General features: G+C 34.5%; 1 protein-coding gene across 4 annotated transcripts in view; it reads right to left on the bottom strand.

Moving 5' to 3' along the window:
* Positions 1–2687: 2687 nt before the first annotated feature.
* Positions 2688–20709, bottom strand: part of SLC6A3 (solute carrier family 6 member 3) — a 49235-nt gene continuing 31213 nt past the window's right edge. For 3 of the 4 annotated variants that reach the window (XM_072411872.1, XM_072411871.1, XM_072411870.1), the window contains exons 5-15: positions 19145–19283; positions 18846–18980; positions 16340–16443; positions 15241–15365; positions 14499–14611; positions 12990–13118; positions 12250–12349; positions 11415–11515; positions 9473–9640; positions 9295–9366; positions 7187–8502 (exon numbers count right to left, since the gene is read on the bottom strand). In XM_072411872.1, coding sequence (XP_072267973.1) covers positions 8374–8502; positions 9295–9366; positions 9473–9640; positions 11415–11515; positions 12250–12349; positions 12990–13118; positions 14499–14611; positions 15241–15365; positions 16340–16443; positions 18846–18980; positions 19145–19283 — 1315 coding nt within the window. In that variant the 3' untranslated portion in view covers positions 7187–8373. Of the gene's footprint in view, positions 4304–7186; positions 8503–9294; positions 9367–9472; positions 9641–11414; positions 11516–12249; positions 12350–12989; positions 13119–14498; positions 14612–15240; positions 15366–16339; positions 16444–18845; positions 18981–19144; positions 19284–20709 lie in introns of those variants that run through there. The other variant, XM_072411873.1, reaches the window with a different exon arrangement.

Genomic DNA, 20709 nt, shown 5'->3' on the forward strand with positions numbered 1-20709 from the left:
CGTGTGTGGTAATTTGGGACATAATCTGCTATAAGTGTTTTTAGGCATTTCATATGTGTCCATTAACCAAACTGAATGAGCCATGGAACATTTAGAAGTGGATTTTAGCACCTAGAAAGCACTAACCATAGTAAATCAACCCCAAGGTATTTCAGGTAACCAAAGGGTTCTTTAATAAATTATTGAATTACTTGACTATAGGGATACATTTTCAATTTCTAGTGCAGATACTTTTGGAGATCATATTGGAACATACATAAAGGCATATATTTTATAAAAAATAAGCATAATTTACATGGCTGCTGTACCTTGTTTTACTTGGCGGTATATAATTTATACTGTTTTTATTATATATATATTTTACATTTTTTTAATGTAACATATATTGTATTTCTCTGGTATAGGCTTTTGGTATAGCTACTATATAGGAATAATTTATGATATACAGTACAGGTAAGAATGTGTACAGTAGTCAAAAACATTTGTGTAAGTTGCATCTTGTTTTTTCTACATTAACATGACTGAGCAAATTGCCAGTGTAGAAAAATGAACACTTTATATTGTTGATATCATATATAATAATATATCAATAATAAGGAATATATTATAATATATAATATTGATATATATGTACATTATAATACAGAATACATTCAGCTGGAAATGACTAAATTCAAAATACTAAAATAAAATAAACACGATAGATGTATTTCAGCCATTATATCTGCATTTGGTCATGTGGAATACATCATCTCAACTGGTGTAATTAGTGGCTGTCGTCTATTTGTTCTAGGTGTTCCTGAATTTTATGTGTGTATGTGGGAACCTAAGTTTGAATCTTTAAGCCCCTTCAATAGGGGACTTCTAGAGGGCCATAAGAATAGATAGAATAAGTGTAACACCTTCCTATTTTTTAAAATAACCTGTTTTTTTTTTTGCCTCAGAAGTAAATCAAAGTCAATAATCGTAACGTTCAATGTTGTAATCCACAGCAATGAGCGATAAACAACATTCCTGATCCACCTCACTCCAAACGTTTTTGGCGCTGTGCTAATACCACAGGAAATCCCTCAGCAATTTTTGCTGAATTCTTAGAATGACTGACAGATTCAGCCAGCTGGTAATCAGCATGATGCTTAGAATCTGTCATTTATAGTGAATAGTGTTCACTATAGGTGGGTTAACATTTTTCTCACGTATCTCACTCATAATTAACACAGATTACATTGCTGGACTGACTTACTCAGATTTACTTATAGAGGCAAACATAAAGGTAATTTTCAAAAATTGGAAAGTACATGTATTTTTTTGTTTTAAATAAAATATTTTAATCTACCATAGCTCTGGTAATTACTATTATTATGAAGTATTATTCCTTTCTGAAAATGGATAATGTACCTATGTGCTTTTTCATTGAGGAGTAGGTGTGACCATATAAAAGTCCCCTTAATAAAAGGGGCTTCAAGATTTCACCACAAGTCCACTCAAAACATTAGGTTCAGGTTCATTATTTGCACTATTAGTGTAATGCAGAAGTCTGTCATTTAAAATTTGCACTTTGATGGGGGAATTGCATTTTTGCATTGGCGCTAGTGATAATGATTTTCATTGCTTGGGGGTTAAAAAGTAAATTTCCCACTTACTGCAGATGATGTCAGATAAATTACATAACTTGTGAATATCTGGGGCACTATCTGGAGGGGTTTGTATATTCCCCCCATGAATAGGTTTCCTCCAGTTACTCCAGTTGGCCTTAGATTACAGTAGGAAAGATGGCTTGGTAGCCCCTTTGAGGAGCAGTTAGTAATATGACTATAGAGTTTGTAAATCGCTGCATAATATGTCGGTGCTGTATAAATAATTTATTTTTATTTTATAAATAAAAAAACTAGGCCTACACTGAACACAAGGCCTTAGTATGTATTTGTAAAGAATAGGACTTTTTTTGAAATAATACATTTATGATAATAAATATCAGTTTGTAAAAGTACAAATGTTAAAAAAAAAAAAAGTTGGCCAAAAAAGGTGCAGTTTCCCTATTACGTGCATTACAGGCAGTCCTTACATGGCCCCTTGGACCCCAGGGTCAATAACAGTCACATTTAGAAACTGGAACCACCTAAATGAGTAGTGCTGACGTTTGCAAAACAAACATGATGACACAAATTTGACACAGACACTGTTATATGTAAAATAAAAAAAAAAATACAGGTGAACTTCAGACAAAAGCATAACTGAAACACATGCAATGCAGGAGTTGTTTTAAGCAACAGAGTTTTGTTCCAGCCTGGAAATGAGTGAAAAAAGACTGATGAGGTCATATCTTTCCTACTTTCTGTGCCTTTCTTGTCAGCACATATGCCCTGCAGCGCACCTGATGGAAAGACAAGTGTAGGTACTTTGGGAAATTTCTTCCAACCAAATTCAATATTGCAGTTTTGGTATACTAAAAATGTTAAAAAATGGCATCATGGGGTGGCATGGATGACTCAATGGCTAGAATTCTGCCCTCTGCATTTTTTTCTGCCAATATTCCACAATCTTATCTTTACTTTTTTTGTTTGGTTTATAATTGAATTTTTCCTATAAAACAGCAAATTTAGAACATTTTCTAAGATAGGAGGCTAAAACATTGATCCAGATATCCACATGGCTTTATCATTGTGAACTTCATCTTTTTCAAAATCTTTACAAGTTAACTTTTAAAATATTAGTTAACATTTAAAGAGTACAGTAATTTCAATTTTTCTTAAAGTATATCTCTACTGTACTCCATTTACTCTCATGATTATTTTTACTAAGACAGAAAGTTAGGAAAAACAGAGAGAAAAGGTAAGGGGAAAACAGAATTGGGTATTGTCCTACTGAATCACTAGGTATCCAGTGTATATGCTCTTTGGGGACAGGCATATTTACTAAATGTAAACTAATATATTATATGTTTGTAAGGACTCTTTAAATAAGGAAGTGTCCCTAGCTTACATTAGAAGTATCTGTTTAATTGTATGCTGTCCCATCCTTCAGAGTTCAATGGGTTAATATGTCTGAAGATGCTTTGGCTCCCTAATTGGCTGCTTCTTCCTGTTGTTGGAATATTTTCCTGTACATAGTGGAGGAAAAAAACATACACTGGGAAGGATGTTTTCCCTGTAGCCAATTGCAGACATTGGCACCTGTCAGGTGGGACTTTTTTATATATACATATCTGAGGATTTCTGAGGAGTGTGGGGTTCACTAATTTCAGGGAATAGGTTACTAGGGACATTTTGGCCTTTTCAGGTGAAAAAAAAATGAATTACTGGGAGAGTGTTCCTAGAGGAACCTTGAAACTCAAAATGTAATAAAACTATTTAAAGACTGTATTTTATTTGCCATTTTTTAAATTTGACTGTAGTTTCTCTTTTTGGGGAGCAGTTGGGGATCTTGTTTCCCAGGCTATCCATGTCATCATTGTGTCCCCAAAGGATATATACATGTTCCTGTAACTATGATCTGACCAATATAATTAACTAGTGGAAAAATGTCAGAAGCTGTAGCAATAGATAGAATAGTAATGTGCAGCCTCATTTAGTAAGACTAATGTGTCAATGAACTTTTTAAGAATGTGGATATAAGACCCTGTAAAACTAGACAAGTTTGTATTTGAAATACTTGTTCAGAGCAGACAGCTCTTCTTTAGTCCAATCTATTCACCAGTTCATTTTGAAGAATTTCTGATGGATATATCTGTAAGACATACTAGCTCTTTCATTTAAACAATATCACATATTCTTGATAAATAAAACATCATTTTATATTTATAATACTGAACAGTCATTAGCACTTATAAATTACATTATATTGTACATTAAAGATCTCTATGTTAAAAAGCAGGCTAGCAACAACCTGCACCTTTGTACTCATGTTTAACATATTTCTTTACAGCATAATCTGAAGTTTGCCAGTTAGTCCTACAATTAATGGAAAATCGTCTTGTTTGTGTTTATTCTGTTCTATTTATACCTTTGTGATAGCATAAAATGTGCAATACGATACATGATTTCTTCCATCAACATCTTAACAAAAATATTCAAAACAGGGAAAAGAAAAACAAGCAACACCATACAAGGCAGTCATGACACTTGTATTCCCAAATATACTCTGAACACATTGTAAACAGAAAAATCTTTTTTGATGTATGCTAAATAAATCCACCACTCAGAAACTGAATATAACTAAAAGTATCTTTGTCTTCCTACTTGTCTTGTATATCTTGCATTACTTGGTTGATGTGATGTCCTTATACACTAAGCCAATGTTGAAGCTGAAAAGAAAAATAAAATAAAATCATTGCACTATCGAAGGTAATACAGAATAGAAAACATAGCTAGTAATGTTCTGTGATTTGGTTAAAGTATTTCAGCTTTGTTTTAGAAACATTTTTATACTATCCCCTTCTAGGAACAAAATCATGTTGAAGTTGAAATGGTTAAACTGACATACAATCACTAATATCGGAAGCCTAAGCCTTTCTGACCAGCAGTGTGCCACATACAGCTCTCCAGCTGTAAAGTGATTTTTGCTTTGACATATGGAAAGCAGGATATAAGCTTTTAATTGCTGAATAAACAAACCTGGAAGACTCTCCATGTCAGATAATATGATTTTAACCAGCTTTTTTTCTCACTTGTACAGCTATCCTGTTAAACAGCAGGCAATGCATAATGCTGTACTGTGATATAAAGGGAAACTGTGTCTTTTTTTTAACATAAATGACATTAATTTGGAACAAGCACAGGTAGAATAACTATAAGCGAATTAAGGAGTTAGGAGACAGATTTTTATGGTATGGTATGCCAGACTATATTTCAGCCTTAGGTTTATATATTCACATCTCACATTTCAAAGAGATACCACACAGATAAAAAATATAAATAAAGTGTATTAGCATTTTTACTAAAATAATGAAAAAAAAAATTAATATAAAGTACCAATTAGAATTAGAAAAATAAATTAGCAAGTCAGATTCCAAACTTTTTTTATGTCTACATCTACATACCAAAAATGAATTGAGTCAAAGTGTTTGAGGCCTTTGTAATTACAGCAGTTTGCGAACATACAAAATGGCAAAAAAAATCTTTTCTCAGAACTTTTACAATGTTTCTCAATATACTGAATGTGAGCTGATCAGCTCCCCATGTGCAATGTTATTTAAGCTATTAAGTGTGGCATTACAATGAAGAGAATAACAGGGTGAAGGTCCTGATTAGGCATGTGGCCGGCAGTAGCATGCTTTCCTAATTATATTGTTAGAACTATCATTAGCATGCTCCACCGGATCACTGAATAACACAGTAAGTCTAATGACAAACCAAACAAAACTGGGCTTTCATTTATTCCTTTTTCTTCAATTTATCATATGTTGTCCTTGAAAACATTTTGTAATATTAGTGTTAGCAAAACATAAATGGCATAATTACTTGCTAAAAGGGAGCCAAGTAAACAGAGAAATTTCTCTATGAGCAATAACATACAAACATACTAACACATTAACATACTACAATAAAACTGTACAGGAAACACTACTGATTCATAATATTGAAACATCACTATGTAAACTGTTATTCCATATTAAACTCAATGAGCCTAATTTATTAAAGCTCTCCAAGGGTGAAGAGGATACACTTTTATAAGTGAAGATGGGTGATCCAGAACACCTGGAATGGATCAGGTCCAGGATTGAAAACATTTTCTAACAAATAGCAAATTACTTTTAGGAAACCCATTCCAAGTTTGCAGGATCACCCACCTTTAGAGCTTTAATAAATCTAAATCATAATTTTGAGATGTTTTTAGTCTTTTTTTTAGTTTGGAGTAGAGGATGATTAAAACCCCTATCAAGTTATCTTTTGCTGTCTGCATCTTCATAGGGAGACTTCCCTTCACATCTTAGATGTAAATAAAAAGACAAAAGAATTTCTCTAAAGTGGGCTAAATTTTCAAACAGAGAGCTGTCATTAGAACAGGTAAGGACTTAATAATTGGAGTACATCTCTTATACCTATTACTTAAAAATTTAGTTTCCTATATTTATTGATTTAGTAGCAATGTTGCCCGGGACAAAAAAAGGAGTGCATATTATGGGCAGGGACGTAGACAGCAATCAAACATGATAAAAGGTTGAACCCTTCCCCACCTTTAAAATTTAAAACACTGTTTTTCATACACTTTAAAGTGATCCTGTCTTAAAAAGTCAAGTTTTTTTTACCTATAAAAGAAAAAATGTAAATACTTACCTTTCCCAGTTCACCTACTTCAAATATTTATGGAAAATCAGCACTTCTGGGAGTGTCAATGTTTTAAGTCCATCAAAGCTTATACTGCCCCCCATTCCCCCTTTCCTGATCTCCAATTCACTACAGGATACAAGAATGATAACACAAATAGGTGACAGGAACTATTGATAACTGTTTGGGGCCCAGAAGATCAGTACTCTGAAGTGTAATACAGAAATATATTTCAGATGACAGGATGAAAACACCTTGATGACAGCTTACATTTGCTAATGCTGTGCAACAATATTTCCTTTCATTAGCAAAAGGGCAATATATGACAATCTGCAATTTGACCCCATAACACTGGGGAACGCCTTTTTTGTTGAGTTAGATCTTACACTTTTCATATTTTTTGGGTTGTGAATTGAGAAATTACCCCAGTTTTTTGCGATCACATCCAGTTTTTACAATACAGGGTACCCTCCATTTTTGTCAAAAAAACATACAAATTTTACATACAATAAAAAAAAAAATTATGAAATAATAAGTTGTATGTACTGTTTATTTAAATTTCTTTTGTTCATACGAAAGATTTATTGTTATTTTTTTTTTTACAGTAAAACATTTGAAAATTATTTGGGTAAGCGGTTAAGGTAAAAATTTACACTTATAGCTTATCCTAGAGTGTTCAGTTTTAGAACAATCCCGCCGGATGCTCCAACAATAGTCAGCCATCATATGTACATCCCATCTACCCTGATACCGTCCTTCCATGACCTTCAAATCTTGGTGGAATCATTCACCTTGCTCATCACTGACTGCACCAAAGTTTTCCAGGAAGTTAGAAAGATGGCTATGCAGAAAATGCACCTTGATGCTCATATTGCAACCAAGCATTTTGTAGCTCTCCAAGAGTTTCTGGACAATTTCTGGACAATTTCTGGACACTTTCCTTATGAAATGTTCATCTTTGATGTGTTGCCGAATCTGTGAACCATCAAACACACCGGCCTTTATTTTTCAAATAACAGGCTAGGAAATGCCAAAATGAGGTACTTGAAACAGTCTTCTTCAGTTGGCAAAGCTTTATCGAACTGCTTCTTCAGGCCCAGTTTCATGTGCAGAGGTGGGAAAATAATATTCTTTCTATAAACAAGTGGCTCATGTAGAATGTTTGGATCACCTGGTTTTAGGGCAGATCATGGAGGCCAATTGCTTTCCACCCAATGCCTTTCATGAGCTCTGCTGTCCCACATGCACAGATAACAGGAATACTTGGTGTATCCACGTTACTGACCAAGGAAGCATACCATTTTAAGGTCAACACAGATGACCCAATTGTGTTGGTGTAATTGCAACAAATCAATGACTCTCTTTATGTCTGCATATTCTTCACAAAGAGAAACTGAATGGCCAATTGGGACTGACCCAAATATATTGCCGTTGTGAAGTAGGACACACTTTAAGCTCTGCTTTGAGCTATCAATGAATAGTCGCCGATCAGTTAGGTTGTAGATTGGAATTCACAATTCCTCCATTAAACCAGATATGCTATGGCAATACACAAAGCCAATGTCAGTTCTAAATTACTGCAAAAATGCAATTTTTCTGGTTCAAAAGTATGATACCTTTGTTCCTTTTTCAAGTAAAATTTTCTCCCGCAGTCTTGATGCTAGGAGTTCTAAAGCCTTCCTCGATAGTCCCAAATCACGTGCTAATTCACTCAACTCATGGCCTCCATGATCTGCCCTAAAACCTTTACGAACAGAGTCGTCTTCAATTTCAAACTCTTCATTATTGTTGTCACCTAGTTCATCACCATAATCATGTTCTTCAAGAGAGGGGAGTGTAACGAAAACCGGCACTGGGATTTCATCTGAATGAGCCACTGGGCGTATAGCCAATGCTAGACTAGGATACCCTATGTTACATTTATTTTCTTGTTATATCCTGAAGTTTTCACTATAAAAAGTCACTGAAATGATCTCCTGGCTCTTGCCAAACCATAGGTATACCAAATGGCATCTTATCACGTGTTCCCTTTGTCCACATCCATAAACTCTCGACACACTGTTTGCACACCATATGAAGGGCCCAAGATTTATCTTGATCACCAAGTTTAACCTTGCTCTACAAATGTGCTGATGTTTGCTCTTTGACTGGGAATGGTGAAACTGCCACAGATATACCAAAATGAATCAGGGTTGTTTAGGCATTTATGACGAGAAACAGCAGAGCCACACATGATCTGAAAGAAAGGAAATATGTGTGTAAGTAGAATAAATTTTGCTTATTCACTACGCAGAGCAACGCACAACCTCTGACCACACTGTCTTGCGTGTAAATGAATAGCGTATACAAATCTACGCTACAGTATTCGCATTAATATAAGCGGTAGAGAAAAAACTGGATGTAATAGAGGAAAACTAACTGCACTTTCGGAATCAGCATACCTATTTTAGTGTAAATAAGCCTAAAAAGTCAACAAAAAATTTGTTCAAACTTGCTCCCCAGTGTAATAAACTAGAGTTTGCAGAAGCAGAGTCGATCCAACTGGGTACAAAAGCAACTATATATATATGTTTACTGTCAGTGGATTGACCTAAAATGTATTAATAAATTAATAATAGCTTCTATTTAGAAACGTTACATTTATGTTGCACATTTGCCAATTATCTGCAGATTGCTGCTTAACTTAGATAGCTGGAAAAGACACAATGTACCGGATAATGGGATAGACAGGCAATTATCACTGGGAATGACCAATAATGCAGTTTTCACTTCTAAAGGATTAAGGATATCTACATCAAAATGGATAAAGATGATCATGGTCTGATCCTGATTCATTTTAATAAATCCTAAAGGTTTATTTTAATTTCCTAATCCTTATATTTACAATGATCATTAAACATATTAATTACAACAAGGGGATGCAAAATCAAGATTTTAAAAAAATTATGCTGAAAACAAAACAATGCAAATATTTAAAAGTACAATTTACTAGCAACATGATGTACAGAAATATGATGTACAGGCTTACAGTCAGTTGGCGTACTTCTCCACTTTCTATCAGCTCATAATCTTTTTCTGGAGTTATTGCATATGTAATTTTCTGAAATACAAAACAAATATATATTTATGTTAAATTCATCATAATTAATTTTTGTAACAAAATAGATTTTATAGACATTTAATAGCTTTATGGATGCTATACACACCTCTCGAAGAGATCCAGGAATTGTACAGAATTTATATATAGCATAAATTGGTACCAAGGCCATTGATGATAAGGCAATTAACCAGCCAATAACATTTGCCCATTCCGGGAATGTGTAGTTTCCATACTTTGGAGATCTATATGTAACAATGCTAACAACGACCACAAACTAGAAAGAAGAAATATCACAATAATTATGCATTGTTTTGGTGCATTGATAGACAAAAAATATTAATACAGTAACATAATAAACGATCAATGCAATGTACAATATAATTAGCTTCTACTGGTATTGTAACTCTGCTGCTTGCCTTACCAAATTCAATTTAAAATGACATTTTAAAAAATTAGGATTAAACTTAAAAAAACTTTTAAAAAACTTAAAAAAATTCACAAACATGTACAAAATGTACATAAATGAATACAAATCAATATATATGAATATCCTGTGAAATATGGTGGTCTGTTATCCTTGTAAGGTAGCTTGTAAACTCAAAATTAGTACCTTTACATAAAGGTGATTTACAGTGAGGGAAAGAAGTATTTGATCCCCTGCTGATTTTGTACGTTTGCCTTCTGACAAAGAAATGACCAGTCTATCATTGTAATGGTAGGTTTATTGTAGCTGTGAAAGACAGAATACCAACAAAATAACCCTCAAAAACCCAGTGCTCAAAAGTCAGAGCTTGATGTGCATTGTAATGAGTGAAATAAGTATTTGATCCCCTATCAACCAGTCTGAAGACTGGCTTAGCCACTCCAGGACCTTCATGTGCTTCTTCTTGAGCCACTCCTTTGTTGCCTTGGCTGTGTGTTTTTGTTGTTATTGTCATGCTGGAATACCCATCCACAACCCATTTTCAATGGCCTGGCTGAGGGAAGGAGGTGCTCACCCAAGATTTGACGGTACATGGGCCCGTCTATTGTCTCTTTGATGCGGTGAAGGTGTCCTGTCCCCTTAGCAGAAAAACACCCCCAAAGCATAATGTGTCCACCTCCATGTTTGATGGTGGGAATGGTGTTCTTGCGGTCATAGGCAGCCTCCAAACATGGCGAGTTGAGGCCAAAGAGTTCAATTTTGGTCTAATCTGACCACATTTCTTTGTCAGAGGGCTAGCATACAAAATCAGCAGGGGATCTAATACTTCTTTTCCTCACGGTACCTAAATAAAGTCAGATGTTGTAATTTGTATCATTTAGTTAACCAAAAAATCAATTTCCTTAAAATCTAATACGGGACTCTTAGCAGAAAACATTTTTATCATATTTTTACCTTCATGCAAATGTAATTTAGTTTTAGGATATATGTAGGTTTTCTTGCATGAACTGATCATTAAGGTTCCCTTCCCCAATATTCAAAGAGATTTAAAAAAAGAGTGCAGCACTACCCCCTAATTCTCGACTGCCTAGGCGATCGAGAATGAATAGGAGGCTCTTGGGTGCTCCTTCTACGCATTCCCGAGCAACTCGAGCATGCGCAGAAGGAGCCTTTTCGCTCAAACAGAAAAATTTGCCGATCTCATGCATGTGCAGTGAGATCAGCAAATTTTTTTTTCATCCTACGTCACCTGATCTCGCGCCCGGGTCGGGTGATGTAGGATGAAGAACCAGGAAGAAGAGACGAAGATGGCAGTGCCCGGAGCACCGGCTATGGACGACATGGGACCTGATGCAAGACACCCCCGGATAGATCGGCGTGCCCTGCGAGATTGAAGGTTAGTGTATTTTTTTTTTGCCAGTTTTCAGTTTAGTTTTTCTTTAAGAACACTCTGGTCAAATTTAACTTAGACGTAGGCTGAACTGCAGCAAAGCAACACAAAGCAAAACTGACATTTCCTCAAACATTCCCCTCTGGTAATCTTCCAGGTTTATGTGTTTCAAAGGCAGTAACTGATTTCCTGGTGTAGGGGTTTTCAACTATAATCCAGTGTTATTCAATTTACCAGAAGGAAGCATGGACTAACAAACTTCCAGCAAAGTCTCCAATACAATCCTGGTCGTTTTCCAATCATCTCTTCTATGTCATCACTAAAGCGACCTACACCTGTATAAAAATAATTAAAAGCTATTGGTAATTTTACATATTTTCTATAAATGTTATTAGCTAAACATCATACAGACATCTACAAATTATATAAAAAGTATACAGTATAAAATGTTTGTAGTCTCTCTCCCATCCAGTTTTAACCTGGGCAATTTTACCCAGCAATCCTATATCAGTAAAATATGAAGGGCCTTCTTTTTCTTAAAATACTATTTACCTGGCTTTTATGCTGATCTGATTGCCATGGCAAGTAAACAGCTCATATCACTGACACCTACTGCAAAGCCATATAACCACAAGGATTTGATTTTCTGACAATTGCAACAAAGCAATCTTTAGACTAATTTAAACAAATTTTCAGGAAATTCAAACTCAGGATTGATCATTTGGCTTTGCTGCTAAATGTCACTGATAGCTGTGATTTCTTACTAAATGCATTCAATGTGCACCTGGAAGGGAACAGCAAACTATTTTCTATTCTATTTCATTTTCTTCTCTATTTTCATGTAAAATTTTGATTGTAAAATCACATGTAGAATCATCTTGCCAGCTAAAAGGTGGCCATTATCGTACACAAGAGCAGGTTAGTTTAAGTTTTTAGTAAACCCACTAATAAGGAGTTTATTTCCTTTTAACAGCAACTTTACAGCACATACTTTTACTTTCAGAATGTACTTCTGAGAAACCAAAAATATTATGCTACTAAATATTATGCAAATACATGTTTTTCTTACCATAAAACCAAGCAATTCCAATAGCTTCAAAGAGCACCCCAAAAAGAATAGATGTACCTGCAGCAAAATGGTCAAGTAGTGTAAAAACATAAATTCCACCCTAGAATGGATACAAAAGAAAGAATTCAGTAGGACTATTATTTTTCTGAACAGCAAATATATGCAAGAAAAACAAGAAAAACCAAGGCTGAATGGACAGAAACTAATAAATGTATTTTCCTTGCATGTTCAATCATTTGGGGAACTTTTCTTTTGACTTGGTCCACCCATGTTTGATATGTCTAGCAAGTATAAGTGCAGTCAAGGCTTCATTAGATGTAAATGAGAAAATAAACTTGCTAACCATGTCACATGACATATTTGGGGTACACATAGTAGAGCAATTACTCCACGTAAGCTAAAAAAATGGAAAAACAGTCTTGAGCTACATTCACTATTATGTTGTGATAAGGGATGGGTATATATTCTTTGCAATAGATTGTCATTCATTCTAAATTGCAGTTTATTTTAATAAAAGAATATAGTGGCATAAATGTTTATATTTTTTATGTTTGTATTATTTTATTTAAATATATGGAAAAAATGTGTTCAGTTTATTTCAGAAAATATTTTAACCCATTTACAAAGTTTGAGCAAAATCTGTAAATTTCTTTTGAGTATTGCCTTTTCCATTTTTACCGGGGTATTGTAATAAATACTATTATTGCTAAGTTCAGATGAAACGGACACAAATAACATACATTGGTTACGCAGGAGAGAGATATGAAGAAAGTGCATAGCACAATGAAAAGTGTAAATAGCTCCCGATGTCTATGCAGAAACTTAAATTCATCAATCAGTCCTGTGATTACCGACTCCATTCCTCCCATCTGTAATTAGATTAAAAAGAATACATGTAAGCATGAAAATGTTTATACAGAAAACTTACAATATATTTAATAAATGATGATTTAAAGCTGAAATGAAGTCCATGTGTGTAGGCGATATCATATGTGCAAGTATGGACAGCAAATTTGCACCTTCTGACTCCTTTCTTGCATAATGATACCTTTCAGTGCTATGATCCACTTACTCTCCTCTTCTTCTGGGTTTGTAGTTTTAAGCCTCTTGATTGGCTGTTCTAGAATGAGGTATCACCTGCACATGCACAGAGAATTCCTTCCTCTTTGCTCAGAGTTAACCAAGAGTTATGAACTCTCACTTCTCTTTTGTCTAACCCACCAGTTGACACTTTTTATTACATTTGTCTAGAACAGATACCATCTTTACAAAGACAGTGCTGACTGTTTGCTTTTAAAATAATTACCAGATCACCAGAAAACAAATCTTGTCAAACTGAAATTCAATTTCAAAGTATTTTTCCTTCTTTAGTACAAGAATAAGAATGAAATATCACAGTATGGTATCATATAACAGAGATTCCCTAATTCATTCTTAATAAACTGATAAAGAGGGAAACTATTCCCAGCAGTATAAAATTTGAAACTTGAAAGGTTCAGTGTCAGGAAGAGGACAAGGATCCTCATTATCAGTCTACACCAGATGGAGTGTACCTAAAGTTACATATCTACTGGACTCAACAAAATACATGTATCTCAAAAAGAGCCTCTGATGTTTCATTTTCAGTTACGGCTTCAATATGTTTACTAGATACAGGTTGACAATCGAAAATCCAGCCTCAGTAATCGGTAATCCGGATCCTTTAGTTTACCGGCATGAATTTCGTATCGTATTTACAATACAGGGACTGCAGTATACTGTTTGGCCACTAATGTTTTGATGGCGCTGTTCTGCAGAAACAGCTGTAAGGTCTTGCTTGCTAAACTAAATACACGCTGAGACGTCCCTACTGCCTGCTGCCTGCTCCCTGGAACCGTGCCAGATGTCCATGGGTGCTGCGAGAGAAAAACTGGCCTGTGTGGGGGTAAGTATAAAAAAAAAAAAATGCATAATTTTCAAGAATTAGACACTCCTCAGGTCCGGAGGTTGCCGGATTTTCGAATGTCAACCTGTAATAGGTAATTTATTTACCCTATTGACCATACACTGTGTTCATGTATAGTAAGCTTTACCATGCACATTTAAAATTTAAAATTAATTGTCAGTCTGAAATAAAAACTGGTAATTTTGGCATTTAGATCAGTGGTATTTCTATATTTTTATTTTTTGTTAAATAGGTCTGACTATTAGCATGTACATTTTTTGTATACAGATGTGCTATCAATTAAAGGTATACTTGTTTTACTTACTGCACTGTCAATTCCCAGAGTGATAAGCATGATAAAGAAAATTACAGCCCACACTGAAGAAAGAGGAAGTGTTGCAATTGCCTCTGGATATATAATAAATATCAGCCCAGGCCCTAGTGAATATAAATAAAATAATCCATTAATATTAAACCACCTAAACTTTTACCAAGTACAGGAAGGAAAGGGAGGCAATGTAAAGAAAAGAATAGAAGAAAACTAGGAAATGTCACATAAAAGTAAATATATACTGCAATGCTAAAAAAATTATATAATGGTTTATTGTGGTGTTTAACCTGAGATCATAAGTCTAATTACAAAAAAAACATAAGAACATAGGTTCAGTTGCATAAAAATATAACATAAACAATCAAAATGATAATAATTTAGAAAACAAATCTTTAAAAACATTTACATGAAGGTTTCATTCAGAAGCTCCCATTTTTACAGCAATAGCTGTGACTTCTGTGATGGAAGAACCCACCATTGATATGCCCCCAGTCATGGAGACCATGAAAAATGGATATTCAAAACAAATCAAAAAAACAATAAACCCACAATTGTTTTATTCCTTGCCATCATTTTGCAAGTCAAGGCAACAGCAGCAGGGTGAGTATCAGTGGGGAAATGGACAATGTGTATTACATAGGCCTGGTTTACTTAGAGGTTTTCCACTTCTGTGAAAGTTCATAGGAGGTTAGGAAACAAAAACTTAACTTAACTTTATATAAATCAGTATACTTACCATCCTTTGCAACATCACCAATAGCTACATTATGCTTTTGAGCCATGTACCCGAGGAAGGAGAAGATGACAAATCCAGAAAAAAAGCTTGTCAGGGAATTTACTGAGGTTGTAATAATTGCATCTCTGTGTAAGCAACACAACAGAATGGTAGGATAGAGAAATGTAATAAATGTAAATATCTCAAAAAGGACACCTTAAAAAATACAATGTCAACAACTTCAACATTTGCAAAATGCTAGCATTCAACTTTAGATCAAACCATTTTGTTTCTGTTCAATCATGTGGTAAAATAAATTGTGAATTAGGGTTCTTATTTTTTATTTCTTTTCCTCATTTCTTCATCCCTATTTTTTGTTCTCTATCAACCTCCTATCATACATATCCTTAATTCATGTACTCTCTCTACACCCTCTTATCTCCTCTTTCTGTTCCTGCCTTGACTCATTTTTCACCTCTTTTCTCCCTTCACTTCTCCAAGTTCATAAAGCTTCCTAGAACCTCCTGTTGCTGAACACGATTACCAACCACTTTCTTTCCCCAAATCCTGGAGCTAATTTCTACTAGCAATCCTTCAAAGAACGTAAAGGGATTCTATGTGCCTGGTAGAGTTTTGTTCAATCTTTTGAAAATTATTATTCATTTTTATGTAAAAGACACATTTTAAATTGTAGGGGATTGCGGGTGTTGTATAGTTGTATACTTTCCACCTTCTCATCAAAAGTATGCCTAAACTTTATTGAGAGTACATACAGGCAGGCTGTGTTCACACATAACTACTAAGCCACATGAGCTGTTGTAAAAAATGTCATCATTCGTTCAATCACTCTGTGATTACATTTTTTTTTTACTTTGATTTTCAGTGTGGTTTTGAATTCAGCCTTCAGTGGGTTTGACTTTGGTTTCAACTGACTGTTTTTACGTCATTTTGTTTTCAATGCATTACCCATGAAAATCAATAAACATTTTCAAGATTTTGGTTATCACAATCTGATGTGTTATTTTACTGAACTTTTTAAAAAATATTGTATAATTGTATGTAAAATATTAAAAAGCATCAATATACCACAGTGTGTCACAACATTGCTTTTATTACTTACCTATAGCAGTTATTTGTAAACTTATTGTAACTGGAGAAAGCAATTAGCACACCAAACCCAACACCAAGTGAGAAGCAGATCTGAGTGGCAGCATCAATCCAAACCTTTAAACAATCCCCAGTAGCAGGCAGACAAAGAATGGTGGAAGGAGGAGGGAGAGAGGGAGAGCTGTTATTAGAGATAATTGCAGGAAACTCATTCAGCATAAAGATGAAAGATAGTGTTGAATACAAGGTAATTTCACCAATTACTGAGTCCAGTTCCAATTTCTCAGATTATTGCTTTGAGTTGTCAAGTCGTGAGCTTGCGAAGAGGGAAATTATGCCCCTTCATTGCTTTTTCTTATGGAAAATAAAATATTAGCTCAGGTTGATTGCAAATTAAAAGATTGAGTAGCTATCTTGTTTCTTTCATTAATTTAATTTTATGTCAGAATCCATGGAAGGTGCATTTATTTAAACAAATTATTGCATTGTTAGTTGTGATTTCTTGAAAAAAATAAAGAGTAAATGATGTGTTAAATAACCACAACACGCAAAGTCCTAAAATGTTTTTTACTGCTCTTTTTATACGTCTTTAATGAATGATGTTTAAGGTCACAGATTTTTTGCAAATGCAAGTATATGTGGACCAATATATTGAAAAGAATGAAAGCTTAGGGTATTTCAATAATCTGCCTGCATGAAACTTACCATGTCCATTATGGCCACTTTTAGAGGAACAAGCAATTCTCAGAACATAGAAAAAGTAACCACAAAACTTAATAAATATGTTTTCACATTAAAAAACAGCTCTGCTTGTAGTCCCAAACCTAAGCAAATATATACATAGATAGCCCTGTTAGCTACACAAAGATAGCCCTGCTAGCTCCTGCAGGAGTTGGAACAAACGGTACATAACAACAGGCAGGGAGCAATGACTAAAACCAGAAAGCTGTCAACATAGGCTATATATATATATATATATATATATATATATATATATATATATATATATAAATATATATATATATATATCTCTGACTGGGACCTACCAGCAGCTAGGGGTCCAGTCTAGACTTTTATCTCATCATCTTACTTTATTTAATGGAAACATGTTTTTATTCCAAAATACAAAGTATTTTTAAATTTATATATTTTATATTTTTATTGTTGTGTACATTCTTTGTTTTTTACACATTTAATGCAAGACATAGGGTTTCTCAGAGGCCAGATTTGTTTGTTAAAAAAATCAGACCAAATCTACATGTGGATGGGTCACTATTGATTTCACTATTGGGTCGCTATTGATTTCTGTAAAAAACAAAACAGTTGTTTCCCTTTGCAGTGGGATATAGAGAGGAGAATTGCCCAATTTTGCAAAAAATTACTGAGTAGCTGGGTGCTTTATGTTGGTGTATGTGCTTTACAGCTATATGATGGTTACTGCTTGTTAGTTCAAATTCAAACTTTCTAAGGCTTAGTCTACACGGACATTTTCCCCAGCGTTTAACCTAAAGCTTTAAAAGCCCATGTTTGAAATTCCCATGCATTCTAATGAGCTAATCTACACCAGGACGTTTCCTTGAGGCACGTTTATGAGCGTTATCTATAACATTGCTTGCAATGTTTAAAAGATTAAAATGCGGGGTAACGCTGGAAAACGTCCAACAACGCGGGTAAATGCTTCTATTGGTTTTAATAGGGCGTTTTCTCGCATTTTCCCGCATTTATAAGCACTTGAAACTTGTTAAAAACGTGGGAAAATGCAGCACAGACGTTTAAAGGCAAGCTTTAAAACGCCAATAAAAAAGCATAAAACACATATAAATGCAGTAGGGACGTTTATATGCATTTTTAAAAATGTCCGTGTAAACCAAGCTTAAGATTTCAGGGACACATTTGGGACCTAGAAAAGCAAGATGCAATATGTGTGTCAAATAGCACATAGAATGATAAACTGAAATAGGATAATATTAGTAGCCCGATGCAGCAAACTTTATGAACATGTTGGTGTACCTGAACTAGGGGTGGGGGTTCATGGTCAGAAAAAGCCTGTATTACTTTACTTTTTCCCTTTGATAAGCCAGCAGACCTATTCTGCCTTCATTCATTGGTAGTTGTTTGCTTCCAAGTAATTGCACAACAACAAAGATAACCAAGGAGTGTCTACTCATATAACTGGACTAATATATGTATTATTGTTTCAGTTTCATATTGCATTCCACCCATGAGGCAAGAAATCCACAAATTGTTTATAATTACTCCCCAAACCACAAGTCGCTTATACACAAAAAACAAACTCACCTTCTGCCCACCTATCCAATTCCCTCATCTAGACACAGGGTTTAAAGTATGGTATGAAAAAAAACCTCTACACAATGCACCAATCATAAAGGAGGCTAGGTGCCTTTATGTACCCCTTGGCATTCCTCAAACAATTTACATATCAAGAGAGGTTGAAGTCACAGAGGAAAGAACAAGAATGAACTGCATACAGATCCTTTTACATTGTAGGGTAAACTTACAGATGCCTCACAAAGACGGAGAAAATCAACACTTAAATACGCTTTAATGCCATCAATGGCTCCTGGAAGTGTGATACCACGAAGTAGCAATGCAGTCAGGACAACATAAGGCATTGTGGCTGTAATCCATACTACCTGGAAACAAGATCAAAAGTAAAAAATAATGTATCAGGAAAGCAAAGAAGTTGTTAATGGTCCACCATATTTTCACTATTATCTCCAAACAACCCCCCCATATGACATTTAGAAGATATGTAAAAAAAATTTTTGGCATGAAAAATTTTAAAGGATGAGTATACCTTCCCAGAAGTTTTGACACCTTTCCACAAACTGAAATAAAGAAATACAATCACAATAATGAGACAAGATGTCAGCTTCCAGCGTGGAAGTCCTAAATCATGGATTCCCTTGCTTTCATGAAGATGCAGAACACCTCGCCTAAAAAATGAAAGGAAAAAAAAATGCATTACAACGTTATTGCTAAAGATGTGAAATAGTGTTGGAAATTAAATGTAGCTAAGCACAGTTTGAAGGGAATCGTATGGTATTGGTATTTATTTATCTTCGACATAGCATTCTACATCTCTCAATATAATATTCATATTCTTAAGGAGGTGAGGAAATTTAGGGTAAACTGCTCTTTATTAGCTCAATACTCAATACCCCTTGAACTCAGTTCTGAAGGCCAGACACACTGTTGTTCTACAAATTTAGGAGTGTTTAAGATAGATATTAGAAGTAAAGATCACTTAAGGATTTGTTGTTCTTCTGTAAAGGAGCAAGAGGTACCATATATCTGCTTATTTGAACTTTTGGGCCCACTGCTGTCACTCATTTTAAAGTGTTGTGCTATAATCTGTCCTGATGTTTAAAAAAATGAGTAATTGTTTTATTTACATGGTGTATACATTCCTATTTACTACAGGATTGAATAGTCTACAGGGGATTTTATGACATAAGCGAAAAGGGCTTGGAACAGCTTCTGGAGTTTTGGTTGACAAGTAAAGAGCGGTAGGAACTGGACTGTTTGGTGGTCAGGGGTGGCCATTTCCCTTTGGGAAACATTTATGCAAAGAAAGTCTTGTATGGGATTCTATAAATTACTATTTTACAACTAATTAGGACTAGTGGTTATGGAGAAATCTGTATATACCATGACATATCCCTTAAAACACACTGCATTAAACAATACATATTAAAATGTACTTTAAACCAACTAATTCCTCATGACCACTAGTGTATATCCTAGAGACTCATCTAAGCTATTAGCCACATGCTAGGAGAAAATCTTGTTACATTCGGAATGAAGAGATTATTAGTTCTATCACCGGTTGACATTTTTTCTGTAGTAATTATTCCCCCTTATCTCTTATTCATGGCCAGTTCTAGTCTCCCAACCTTACACTGAGATACATATACCCATGTGTACTAGCACAAATAGTTATATTTACAATCTCTGCTTTTTATAGTTGTATACTTAGGATATGTTAGAGACACAAATTGACCCTTGTCACATCTCCGATCTGCAATGTATAGGAGATCTATGATATAGTTATATCACAAATCAATCTGTATTTTCCTATGCTGCCACAAATCTGTCGTGTATACTTTCTGTTGCATTTTCTTTATACTTGATTGACTCATGAGTCTATTTATCACTGGAGTCCATTTCCATATGCAACACACACTTTCAGTGTACTTTTAAGCGTATTCGTGTTTTTATTTGCACCTAATTTAGTATATCAATGTTTCAATAGGCATAGTCCAATGGACTTGCCCACAATACTTTGATGAACATTTACTTTATGTAGTAAGCTAAAGTAATGCAAAAAGAATGGAATATTAATCATATATTTTGTTCAAT

This window comes from Pyxicephalus adspersus, chromosome 5 (assembly GCF_032062135.1).
Source record: "Pyxicephalus adspersus chromosome 5, UCB_Pads_2.0, whole genome shotgun sequence".
Classification (NCBI taxonomy): domain Eukaryota; kingdom Metazoa; phylum Chordata; class Amphibia; order Anura; family Pyxicephalidae; genus Pyxicephalus; species Pyxicephalus adspersus.